Genomic DNA, 13,873 nt, shown 5'->3' on the forward strand with positions numbered 1-13,873 from the left:
GTCTTGATGGTAAGTGTAATGTTACTGATTTTATCATTAAAAAAACAAAATCATTACATTTCTTAGTGGAGAAGGGTTCTGGGTTTATCTGCTTTGGGGGACAGGGGTGTTAGCTTTTCTAATATGATTGAGTGCAGGTATTGTTGATGTACTGATGCTCTTGTTATTGATCTTAGAGATGAGAAGAGACATATTTAACTCAAGGTTAAAAGTAGGACGGCTACTTTCAAGTTTTAGAAAGTAAAAAGTGTCATAGTAGACTTTCTTTTTTCCCCCTCCACTACAGCTTTTACTGACATGATGCTTCTCCATGGAGCTTTCTGTTTGAGCAGAGTCTTCTTAGTCTTTGATGTTGCACCAGCATCCAAGATATTGAATAGTTTCAAGTAGAAATTATCCAGGAGTACAATGAAGTGTGCAATTTTGGATTGTGATATAGCTCTATTCTTCATAAACTGTTGTACTCTCATTTATGTACCTCTTTTGAACCAAAACAGAGGTGATTTGGGAGTCTAGAGAGATCGATATGTCAAAGAAAACACAACAATGATCACAAAGTGCCAGATCCTTAAATATTAGAAACGTTGTGCCCCTTAGTAATAACCAAGTCCAGAGTGTCTAGATTCTCTAGCATGCTGCAAAAGACCAAAAGTATCAAAACAAACGAAACCACCATAGTTATGATGAAATGATCAGAATGGATATACCTGACAGCATTTCAGTGAAGCTGTCAATCAATTTTGCATGGTATTTAGGAGGTCTGTATTAAAATAGATTCTAGAGACACCTTATATTCTAAAAGAGAGGTATTCAAAAGAAAAAGAAATACTATTGAAATCTCTTTGCACTGCAACATATAATCTCTATTAGAGCCCATCTATCAGGGTCTATAAGTTTTCTGTACTCTGCAGCTCTAAATCAGTAGTGCTAACTCAACATACTGTGCTCTGTGTTGCCTGAGGGGATGAAGGACAGAGCTGCAGCTGCTGCTAGAGTGGCAGATGAGATGCTTTAGTCCAGGCAGGAGGAAGAGGATATGTGGGGTGGGGTGTCCTGCATATTTTTTCAGTAAAACCTGCGGGCTAACTTTGATAGACAAAGACAGCTTAGTCCCCACACACACTAGTTCCTTCACCTTCTCAGTAAAGATCAATTGTGGGAGGGAGGATTTTGAGAGAGAGGGTGGTTGTTGAGCAGGTTGATCGTATGGATTCTGGGGATGGTTGCAGCGACCCTGACGGAGATTCTGCAGGTGGTGGCAGCGACCCTGACGGAGATTCTGTGGGTGGTGGCAGCGACCCTGGTGGTTAGTACAGGTCATGATGACTCCCATCCAGAGTCAGATACTCCATCCTGAGTCATGTCATATGACTTCTCTGTGCTAATACGTTTCTCTTCAGGTGTGATATTTGAAGGCCTGTCATCAATGCAAAGTGCCAATGGGTGACAAAGTGGAAAAAGAAGACTGTCCTTCAGCATTTTCACTTCAGCCCTGTAAAGGCTGACACCATTTAGTCTAAAAAATTCTCTACAACCCCAGAACACATTGAAATCGTCAATTTAATTTAGTCCTTTTGAGCTGCAGGTTCGACTGAGCCACATCTTGAGGCTGAGCAGATGAACATGTTAGTGCCTCTGGCTGGAAGAGGGCCCCTAATAAATATCATAACTGTCAACTTTTCAAGTGTAAAAAGTAAAAAAAAAAGCCTCCTTTTCAGGATTTCTAATTGGTTCTCTGAATGCCCATCTTGCCCACATGAAAAATAATCTGACTGAATGTCTGGTCATGGGAGAGAATGTTAAGAATCTCTTTGCTTACTTCACAGGCCGTAACATTGGGGACGTAGCACTTTACCACTGATTTGCCACCTGCATTCCCAATAGTTGAATCAGCCGAGATCAGGGTGCCCCCTCTCATTAGGCTTTTTGTGGATATCCTGCTCGCCTTCCTGTTCATTTAGTAGTACATAGTTCTTGGAAGGAAAATCATTACAGGATGCCAAACTGCAGTGCAGCTTACATGAAATAACACTATAGATGTGATTAAGAAGATGGAAAAATATGTTTTAGGTTTATGTGGGTTGCCCACTGTAGTGTAGGATTTACCAAACCATATGGTGGCTAGGAGTGATCAACGATGTAATGTTTAAAAAAAAGTGTCTTTTTCACATCATTGCTATTCATTGTATTTTTGGATTGCAACCTAGCTTCATTATAAAAGGTAAATCATTTCTTACTCAAACATACCGATTTGCAAGGATGATCTACAATACATTTTATTCTATAAAGACGTACTTTGGCAGATTTTTGCCAAAGACCACAGTCAGCAGCAACAGAGTTGAGATATATGAGGATTTGTGGATAGCATATACATCTAATCAGCTTGGTTGTAGTAGGAGCCAGTTTGAACAGCTAATGTAAGCTGATATTCATCACCCAAATGCTCATTCACCTGAAAAAGTGAGAGTGCATGGGCAGAAACTAACCAAACAAATAAATAAAAGGCAGCAAGTGGATTGTGTTTGGTGAGAATATTATCTGAAATCTAAAAGTTAAAAATAGTGGCATTCAAAATGTAATAGTGGCACTGTGTCAGTGCTGACTTCATACGGAAACACTGCACATCCTCATCAGTAACACTTCCAGAACAGCTCTCAGGCAGCCAAGCTCCATCCGTGAGCATAAGTGCCTAACAATTAACAAGTCCAAGCATGATGAACGGGCCAAGTTGCACTGAAAAGTGACATGTGATCACAGTCTAAATTGTCTGTTTTATGCCTTATATGATATGTACCATGTGATTGTCATTTTCTTTGTAGCTTTGTTCTTTAACAAAAGTGAAAGATTAAAACTAGTATTGGGATGCATGTGGACAAAAAAAGGACACTTTTCTCAGGTATTTACTTCTTGAACAGAGATTTAGTTGACTATTTAAAAATAGATGTAAACATAGTAAGTATATTGCAAATTTCACTGGGATTAGTTATGTTAAAATCTGCAGTTCTTGAAAAGAACATTTGATTATTGAATTACTAAAAAAATTCAGTTCTAGTTAGAAACATGCCAAGCATATTGCAAATTTGGAAAAAAGGAAAACAGATTTGTTTTTATATTATACATATTATACAATATGTTATGCATATATTATACATGTAATAATTGCAAAATTATTAAAATTAAATTTCCTAGGGATTATGAGATGAAGAAGAGATGGACTGATTATAATAAGTAGCTAACCTAGGTAATTTAGTGCACAGTAAACTTTAGACACTTTTGTTGGCGTAGCCTGGCGTCATTTTCATCATTAGTATCATATCTTAGCATAGCTAAGATAGCTAACTAATGTTAATTAATTTAATGTTGTCTTCATTCTCTGAGCAGAAACTAATTTTTAATGGTGGAGTGTAGAGGATGTCTGCTGGTTTGATATATGACTATAGAAACAAATACAACTATCTGGTAAAGTTACAAACTATGTCTTGTTTTATGTTAACGATATTTATTGATGGGCTAACTGTCACAGAACGCGCTCCTCTCACGAGTCACTTGATTTGGCCCGCCGTGTGTAATGTGAGGGGTTTTGTATGCTTGTAAGCATGCCGACACACACCTGCACCTTGTTTGTTTGTGTGTATTTAAACCCTCGTCATAGTGTGCAGTACTGTTGGTCAGTGTCGGTGTTGAAGTTAATGTTAGTATCGTCATTGTATGCTTGTTCTTCTTCTTGTTAAATGTATTCGTGTTCATTGTTTTTGTTTAATGTTAACCGTTTCCTGTTTATGTTCATTGCTTATGTTATATGTGAGTGCCGGTGTCTTTGTGTATTAATAAATGTGTGTCCACGTCGATGGAGTCTGTGCGTCCTGCCCCTCACCCTTCGGCACTCGGACTCACATTACACTAACTTTATTTGCCGAAGTTATGCTTGGCAGTAATCCATATTGCTATCTTGCGTAGCTAAAAATGACCATTCCCTGTTACAGAACGAGGTTGATTCTCAGGTAGGCCAGTGTCCTCTGGCTCCGGATTCAGGCTTTGGTGGCTCAACCGCATACTTTTGGCTGTACGAGTCCGATAAAGCTAGATCGTGCATCCATTTTTAAGGTCCTACTGGTATTTAACACATGAGAGCCCCTGCACTGTATCTTGCAATAGGCCATGGTTTCAGCGCTTTAAGCGGACCCCCCCCCAGTGTTTCAAATTGGAAAATATTGCTAATGTTTTCATAATTTTAAACCTAATTTAATAAACTTTTTTTTTCATGTTTAAAATTTGGCTGGTTGATTAATACCATATTTGTTCTGTGGTGTGACAAGCTCAGAACACATTTATTACTTCTTTACACAATCTTTAACATGGCCTTCAGAGTTGCTAGTATGACAAGTTAATGCTGGTTTCATGCCTGATTGAGCTAAGTACTGTAATCCTCCTACAGGTGGCATGTTTTGAGTAGTCTCTCTCTTACTGTGATCAAACTCAATGAGTCACATTCATAATTGACTAATGAAACCTACATCTACATCACCTACATCAGAAATATGATGTAAGGACTGTGAAATAACAAAGGAACTTTTACTTTAAACAAAAAAGCATAAAGAAAATGTGAAACTATAGACCCATATAGACACTGTCTAATGAATGGGCCATGTACAGGTATTTAAAGTCTTTTAAAGACTGCAGTATGAACTGAGCTTTCGCTAACACTATTGAGAAAGATTTTTGATTCCTACTCAGTATATGTTTTTGGTTCGGTCTTGTAAAGCACCAAAGCTATCTGTCACCTGCGTATTCTGACAGAAGTTCTTAAATGACAGTGCATGGGTGTGTGTTAGTACATGGTAATTAATCATTGTGCTTATAGCCCTCCCACTTCACACATATCAAAAGATCAGCCCTGTTTATGCTCATATCAACTACTATAAATCTTGGCTGGCTTTTCTGTACTGTTTTTGCATGCTGAATTACACCCTCTTATTTGATTAATGAGACACTCTGTGAAAAATGGACCCTGCCAGTTAGGCAATATAAGTTGCAGCTTTGCCGAGCTTTCTTTTCCACTGTCCCTGTTGTATGAGCTATCTCAGGCTGAATTGTATGTAGATATATATGTGGATTTGCATTAAAAGGGTTAAATATTTGTTCTGAAGTTATTAATTAATGATCTGTTGTCTGCCCATTCATTCTTATTTTTCCTCTCTGTATTTGCCACAGACCACCAGTTTACCCCTTGGTCACCTTCAAAACACGTCAATGAGGACAAGCACCTGCCTCCCACCAGGAACATGAAGGGCTTATCCAGCAGCCGCACCCATCACCAGATCCCCTTGCCTCACCCGTGCGGCCTGGTGGAGTGTGAACACCCGCATGACCTGCATGGCATGCACATGACCGACCCCCGCCACACCTACCTGCTCAGCCCCACAGAGAGCTGTGCCATGGACTACCGCCACCGCTACTCGCCACGCAGCTCCATCCATTCCGACTGCATGATGATGCCCCCTGGGGTACTGCCCCCTGTTGGACCTGCTGACCACGTCTCCAGCAGCACCTTTCCCAGAATGCACTACAGCTCCCAGTATTACGACTCAGCCACACGAGATGACTGTGCCACCATCACCACCTCCGCCACTTCAGCTGCCGCCGTCGCCGCCGCCGCCTCCTCGGCTTCCCACCACGCTGGCAGCAAGAGTAACCGCATCCCTGCCAACCTCCTGGACCAGTTTGAGAAACAGCTGCCTCTGCACCGTGATGGCTTCCATACGCTGCAGTACCAGCGCGCATCAGCGGTGGCCGCCAGCGAGCACAGAAGTGAAAGCCCTGGTCGGATCCGGAACCTGGTGCACTCTGTGCAGAGGCTCTTTACCAAATCGCATTCGCTTGAGGGCTCGTCTAAGATGAATGGCACCAAGGGTGATAGCGGCGGTCAGCAGCACCACTACCACGGCGGGCACCATTCCTCCAAGCATGGCAGCAGACGCAGCAAGAGCAAGGAACGCAAGCACCGCTCGGGTGGCTGGTGGAGCTCCGATGACAACCTGGACAGTGACAGCACCCACCGCACGGCCAGCGTCTTGGGCCGGCATCATGCGGAGCATTTGGGACACTGCTTCCCCGATGTGGCGCATGCACACTTCGGCGAGCTCTCGCTCAAAACCTCCAAGAGCAACAATGACGTTAAGTGTTTAGCCTGCGAGAGTCTGGCCATGGCACCCGATGGAAAGTTCATGAAGAGAAGCTCATGGTCGACACTCACCGTCAGTCAGGCCAAAGAGGCATACCGCAAGTCCTCTCTTAACCTGGACAAGTCCACAATGCATCAGGATTTGAAACCATCGCTACGCACCAGTCATTATCTTCAGGTCAGTGGAGCATTCAGCTGAATCTGCATTGCTGCTGCAGATCTAAGGTGGCTGTGAATGTGTGATTGTGAACAGAGACTGTTTTGGTTCAGGTGAACAAAACATGTATGTCAGATGGTCAAATTGATTGGCGTGGTCAGCTCCAAACTGGGATCAGGAAGTGACAAGCAGAAAATTAGTCATTTTCAGTAACTGGTTATTGCAGTTTATTGGTACTTCTTTAGTTCATTAGGAAATAGTAGGATATAAAATTGAACATTTATACACTATAATGGGACCATAAAGGAGTATATAAAAGTTAATCCTAAACTGTCATCCATACCAATAATCATACATATGGTATAATGCATACATAGTCTGATGTACAGTCTTTACAGTGCAGATATGAGAACATTTCTGGTATAACTGATTGGATGGCCAGCTACAGTGAAGGTCAGGTTGTCAGGCTGCATCTACTAGTTTCCTCCGCCAACTTGACAACATACCTTATTTTGCTCTTGGAGTGAATGATTGCAGAGCCAAACCAGACACATATAAAGTATGTGATGATGTCTTAGTGGGCTTGCACTGGTCTAGGTTGCATTTATTGCTGGACATTTTTGTTATTTCATGTTTCATTCACTATATTTGTATTATCTTGACAGTATAGCTATGCTATTTTTCTAGTGCTGTTTGGTTCAAGCCCAAAAACCTTTTGCATACTACTTTCTGCCAACTCATAACTGCCCTCTGGGAATATAGTTTAAGCACAATGGTCTAATTTACAAAAACATGTTCATGTAAGCAAACACATAACATTGCTATTAAATATAAATAAGGTTACATTCATTAAACATTCAAAACTTACCTATTTTATAACACCATCAACACAGATTACCAATTGATCTAATACTTTGGTGACTGCCTACGAACAACAAAGGCATTACTCATTCAAATTTTCTTGGATATATGTTTATTATTTAAATTAAACCACTTAGAACTCTCCCTCGGTCATGCAGGTATCATCCATGAAAAGCCATAGCTAGCTGGATGAATTAGATTTGAGTACAACCATGCACTCTGATGAAAGTGTGTTTTAGACAGGAAGCATGGAGAAACAAAACCAGGAAGTAAACAAACATAGTAGTGTTGCTGTGGGAACTGGGACACCAGGGAGGGGTGAACGTGACAATCGTATTTTCCGTGATCTGTGTAACTGACAGTTTCTATGAGGACATTTGGTTACTGGAAAATTTTATATTGGAACTGAATATGTCATTAGTTGTGATGGCTTCCATAATGATCCACCAATATATTTTTTTCAAGATATTGAAGACATTTTAAGAAACAAGAACTAGTTGAGTCAAACATGACCATATATTACTGATTAATTAACACACAATAATTGATTACACAATAATTTCTACTGATATTGTCAAGTAAGATATTCTCACAAAGGGTTACTTTTCTGTCCTTCCATCTGAAATAGTAAAACAAATAAAAAATTCAAATAAAATATTCACATGAACTGATCATTTCACATGAACAAATTACAAATTGAGATCTAACAGTAGCCTAATTCTTCAATATTACTTCAAAAATGTTAGGGGTGATAATTTGTGTTCCTGAATGCATTCACAGCTTTTCTAAATAAAACACATTATTCAGTCTATTTCAAAAGAATTTAGGCTTTAGGAGTGAGATTGTGGTAAGAGCTCTTTATAGGACCCCTAAGTGGTGTAACTGAAAAGTGTTTGGCTTATCATCAGCAGTTCACTCGTTTAAGCCCTGATGATGTCACAGCCATCTGTGTCTGGGTATCCAAGGGAGCAAATTGGTGATGCTCTCTGGGTGAGTGGATGACATTACTCTGTTCACTCAGTCTGTTGCATTGCTTGTTGGTGGGAACTGGCATAATGACAAACATGGGATAAAAGTGGAAAAAATACAAATTTAATATGATTTGGCATAATGACAAAATTGTTTAAAAACTAAAAATAGGAAAAATAGGTTCTTTCTGGGCAGCTTTTGCAGGATTACACAGAGGAGGCATTTTTGGGTCTCATTGTTGAATCTTGCATGCCTGAAGGGATTACGTACAGTGGTTTGCTAGGCATCTAGTTACAAAACACACTAAATGGTTAGCAGTGACTACAGCAATAAGTCTTTTTGCCTATGAACATGGTAAGTAGTTATACAGGTAGTTACGTTCAAAAATCATTATTTTCACAACCATTAGCTAGTGGCTTTCTTGGAGATATTTTAACATCCTGACTTGCTTGCACGGAAGACCACACAAACTTTATGCTAACTTCAGAGATTGCCAAGCACTTCAGATGTCATACTATCGACAATTTCAAGAAAAGTTCTGTGCATTGACGTTCTAGGTGCGATGGAGTTAGCTGGTCTAATTCATTTCCAGTCTATTAAACCCCGATAGCCAATTGCGAGTTTTATTAATTATGAGTGGATAATGTACTTACCTCATGAAACGCGGATCATCCTAATGACCTTGTAGAGTCATACGATTCCAAGGACAGTAAACAGGGAAAACTGTGTACATGGGTATTATAAACTAAATTATTGTGACAAAATAATTGAATAATGCCAGTTTAAACATATTTATCTTGTATAAATATCAGTTAAATGTATATGTTTGCTGAAGATTAAATATGTATTATGACCGATAGCAAAAATTTACTCTGAAGGAAGGAGCTAGTGGTATATAAGGACTATTTTTGCAACTATTAGTAGTCAACGCTGAACTGTTTCTTGGAACTGAATGCATGTCACAGGGTGAGCTTGATGGGAATTGCTTCTGGTGAATGCTTTGGCACATTTTACATCTATGTCTGGTTGTCCTGAAGCTTCACTGTTACAGCTCTCAAGCTCATTTTGTTTGGCATTATATCAGTATTTGTAAAATCACCAGAGACTAGAAACCTTGTTTTGCCAGTGTCTCAGTGGTATGTTTCTTTGACCACTTGAAAAACCATTTTCACTCCCCCACACTGGAATGCCTAGTTTTCTTGCTCAGTTTTACAGAATGCACAGGGTAAATGTTTTAATGTTAAACACCAAACATTGGACGAGTTTAAGTGTGAGTGACAAGCTCGATGCAACAGTGAATGTGAAGGTATTGAAAGACTTGCAAAATGAATGTGAAAGTGGCAAAGATTATCAACGCAACAATGAAACACCCATGCAGTTTACACATGTGCTATATGTGTTGTTTAGTAGCAACACTGTGAGGAAAGAAGGCACATTTTATCTAAGTTGACGAATCAGAAACAATTACATTTATCTAAAAATAATGAGCTAATTTGACTTTTTAATGAATAGGGTCAAGTCTATTTTTTGTCTATGCCATTGTTTAAAAGTAACTATCTGGTTAATTTTTCATAAAAGTATTGCTAAGATTGGCAAAGCTGAGAAGCTTGTACCATATTTGTGAAGCAGACAAAACTAAAAAGTTTTGTAAATAAGGCCTACTTGACATGTTGTCTAAAATGGTAAATCTATCAGACGTGGTCTCATTATGACTGTTAAAACTATAAAATGCAAACATATACCAAACACATGCAAATGTCTGCCTAGTTTTTTTTTATTACACCCTATCTGGCTAAGCTAGAAATAAAGTCAGGTAGGAGGGGTGACTTCAAAGGTGGCATTGTATCACAGGCAATTTAAGACATATTATTCTGTATTTCAGTTTCTTTGGGCATTCTGTAAGGTGTGGCACCAGAGATTTTCTTTTGCTAGTGCTGTAGAAAGTTACTCTAAAATTATGAGTTTCCCATTAATGTGCTGGTCACCATAGTTTAATTTCTACTGAAACATCCCCAACACACGTATACACACACTTAGTACCTACTGTGCGACTTTCTGCATTAAACAGAAGGTGAGAGATTCAGCCCATCAGACATAGCTGTAAGGTTCACAAGTCAGCCTACATAAACACGCCTCTGAATATAACATTTCACACAATTATGCCATGGCCAATGCTTGCACACATGCAGTGTGCAACAGACACAGGCTAGTGCACATTTCAGCTTCAGATTCTGAGATCACAAACTCGTGCTGCCAGTTACCAACACCTCAACTAATGAATCAACAGTGTTTTATTCGATAGACCTAATGTTATGTGAATGGGCATTGCATAGAGATAACTATAAGGAGTAATAATTTGTGCCTCAACCACCAAATGCAATAAATTCCTATTAGAAAACAGAGGAAAATTATCATGCACTTGCTGGATTGCACTTACTGTCTTGGGAACTGTCTTGTCCCTCTTGGGATGATTGCTTTAATCATCTACAGAAGTGCTTGCATCCGCAGCAGCAATCGCATGTCCCCTTCCTCATCTCAATCCTCTGGATTTTCTTGGTCCTGGTCAGTTACTATTAGTGTTGTGTGTACTCATCTTCATGAAATCAATTACCATCACCTACAGTCCTATTAGGTGGACAAGCTCTCTTTCGTGTCTAACTGGCTAAGATTACATGAAAGTAAGGTCAAAAGTTCAAAACGTGCTATGCCAGTTAACTGAATGAGATCTTCTGTGTTAGTCTTTTTTGGTCTAAAAATGATCAGTTTGTTTAACTAATGTGTTGTTTAACTAATTTCTTTTTCAAATGATAAAGTATACATTAAAAATAAACAAATCACACATTAAAAATAAAAATTTTAAATAAATCTTTAAATACATTTCTTGAAGGTGCTAGTGGGGTGCTAGTGGGGTGCTATGGCAATCCTAGGGGTTGCTACAGTACCCCTGCGCCCATTTATGATGCAGTCTGCAGTATGCCGACCGAAGTTAGGTGATTAGAATTCAGGGGATGTTGAATGCAGTTGAATGTTGAGTGGGAATATAGTCGTGTAATATGCACCCGATTTATAAACCTATTAAGCCTATAACTATCATCAAATTAAATTGTATCATTAAAGTGATTTCTTAATTTGTCAGTTGGGCTCCTGCTAAGCCCCTACTTCTTTTGTCTTTTGTGGAATATTGCTTACACAGACAGATATTAATTCATGCATTTCATTAGGGCATAGATTGAAGTATTGATTAAGTAACTGTTTAAGGAGACCAAAATGATTGCTTATTTATTCACAAGAGAGGCAGTTTTAAATATGATGTATCTTCTTATTCAAATCCAGTCATATTGACCAGCAATGCTGCCTTCATTGAAGCTTATAGTAATGGTAGCAAATATCATTTAGAGAGTGACATTTTATTATCCTAATGGTCACTATAATTTTTGGTCAACTTTAAGGGCCAGTTTTCCAGACTTGGAGTACACTGCAGTGTCAATGGCAAATCAACAGCAGGATTCTTTTTAGTGTAGACTTAGGTTTAACCTGTGTCTAAGAAACCTGCCCAAAATGTTGACAGGGCCCGCCCATTGAGGCAGCATTGATTTCCTTCTACCAACTGGGACTTCCTGGTGAGGCAGAAACACCAGGTACAGGCAATGAGATTCTACTTGTCCATCCTGGTCTGCAACCATTGTGCTCAGTTATTACTGCTTTTAGGTGGGCACTGAAAAGAGCGACAGATATTTGTGCAGCACTGCCCCTGCTATTGCCATGTGATAATGTGTGATGTGCTAGGCCTTCTCCTGTTTCTACCATAATAATAATAATAATAAAGCATAGGCCAGATCTTTTCTCAGCTTAAGTCACCCCTGCACATCACTCTTAAAACTTAGTTTCCCCATATATGTAGAAACTGATTAACAGTGTATAAACAGTATAAACAGTTTGTATAAACTATGCACAGTATGTATAAACAGTGTACTGTAGTTAGACGTAGAGTCAACGTAGAGTTTTGTACTGTTCCATACTGTTCCATAGTTTCGTTTTGTCCTCACATTGATTGTGTACACCTGTCCCTCGTTTCTAGTTCATGTATTTAAACCCTGCTGTGTGCCTTAGTCGTGCGTTTTCATTGTTTGGAGGTTTGACCGTTTGTTTCATTTTGAAATAATGTTTGATGGTTGTTTCTTTGTACTTCGTGTTTCTTAGCCTTTGTGTTTCCTAGCCGTAGTTCCTAGCCTGCTTCCCTAGTTAGCCTTCGTGTGTTTTCGGCTCTGTGACCCTGGACGGTATTAACAACTCTGATTTTGGATTTGCCCCTATTAAATTTCGCTCCTCTCAGCACATGCGTCCGCCTCCTTACCATTCAACATTACAGAATGAACAGCCCAATAAGGACGCAGCAAGAGAGCGAGACTCTGGGAGGTGGTTTCGCTGGGATGAAACTCCGGCTGTTTCTACACAGTCTGAGTTCGTTACGTCTCAGCGCCACCAAACCAGAGACAGCAAATCCCCTGGAGCTGCGGGTACACGGGCATTTCGTCGTTCCCGGAAAAAGCAAGATCACGTTTATTTTGATGATGATGAGATCCTATGTAAGTGCCAAGACTCTACCCGTCTTGACCAACGCTGCAGGGGGGAGCGGCCTGTAGCGCAAGACGTGAGTAGGCGGAGTGAATGCACAGATAACCCGTTTCTAGGCACTTGGTTGGTACTCAAGCGCAAGTGTGAGCTCACCATAGCCCGTGTGCGCTCTGGGAGCCACCGAGAGGGTTCTGTGTCTGTGTGTTCCTCCAGGGTCACCCCACCAGTGTCTGTGGCTATCCCGCGAGCCACCCAGTATGGCCCTGTTCCCGGCATGAGAGACGCCGTCCGTCCTGGTCCTGTTCCCGGCGTGGGAGTCGCCGTCCGTCCTGGTCCTGTTCCCGGTGTGAGAGACGCTGCCCGCCCTGACCATGGTCCTGTTCCCGGTGTGAGAGACGCTGCCCATCCCGACCCTGGTCCTGTTCCTGGCTTAAGAGATGCCACCCGTCTTGACCCTGACCCTGTTCCTGGCTTGAGAGACGCCGCCCGTCTTGACACCGACCCTGTTCCTGCCGTGAGAGATGCCGCCCGTCCTGAGCCTGTTCCCGGCGTGAGAGACGCCGCCCGTCCTGACCCTGGTCCTGTTCCCGGTGTGAGAGACACCGCCCGTCTTGACCCTGACCCTGGTGCTGTTCCCGGCGTGGGAGACGCCGCCCGTCTTGACCCTGACCCTGTTTCCGGCGTGGGAGTTGCCGCCAGTCTTGACCTTGGTCCTGTTCCTGGCATGAGACGCCGCCTGTCCTGAGCCTGGTCCTGTTCCCGGCATGAGAGACGCCGCCGGTCTGGAGCCTGGTCCTGTTCCCGGCGTGAGAGACGCCGCCTGTCCGGAGCCTGGTCCTGTTCCCGGCATAGTGGATGCCGCCCGTCCGGAGCCTGGTCCTGTTCCCGGCGTGAGAGACGCCGCCCGTCCGGAGCCTGGTCCTGTTCCCGGCGTGAGACGCTGCCCGTCCGGAGCCTGGTCCTGTTCCCGGCGTGAGAGACGCCGCCCGTCCGGAGCCTGGTCCTGTTCCCGGCGTGAGAGACGCCGCCCGTCCGGAGCCTGGTCCTGTTCCCGGCGTGAGAGACGCCGCCCGTCCGGAGCCTGGTCCTGTTCCCGGCGTGAGAGACGCCGCCCGTCCGGAGCCTGGTCC

General features: G+C 41.8%; 1 protein-coding gene across 3 annotated transcripts in view; it reads left to right on the forward strand.

Annotated features, from left to right (window-relative positions):
* dlgap2b (discs, large (Drosophila) homolog-associated protein 2b) overlaps positions 1-13,873 on the forward strand; it is a 127,548-nt gene that overhangs the window by 60,796 nt on the left and 52,879 nt on the right. For all 3 annotated transcript variants that reach the window (XM_081717466.1, XM_081717468.1, XM_081717467.1), the window contains one exon: positions 5,212-6,359. In XM_081717466.1, coding sequence (XP_081573592.1) covers positions 5,212-6,359 — 1,148 coding nt within the window. The remainder of the gene's footprint in view (positions 1-5,211; positions 6,360-13,873) is intronic.

This window comes from Electrophorus electricus, chromosome 7 (genome assembly GCF_041902795.1).
Source record: "Electrophorus electricus isolate QZ-2024a chromosome 7, ASM4190279v1, whole genome shotgun sequence".
In the NCBI taxonomy this organism is placed as follows: Eukaryota; Metazoa; Chordata; class Actinopteri; order Gymnotiformes; family Gymnotidae; genus Electrophorus; species Electrophorus electricus.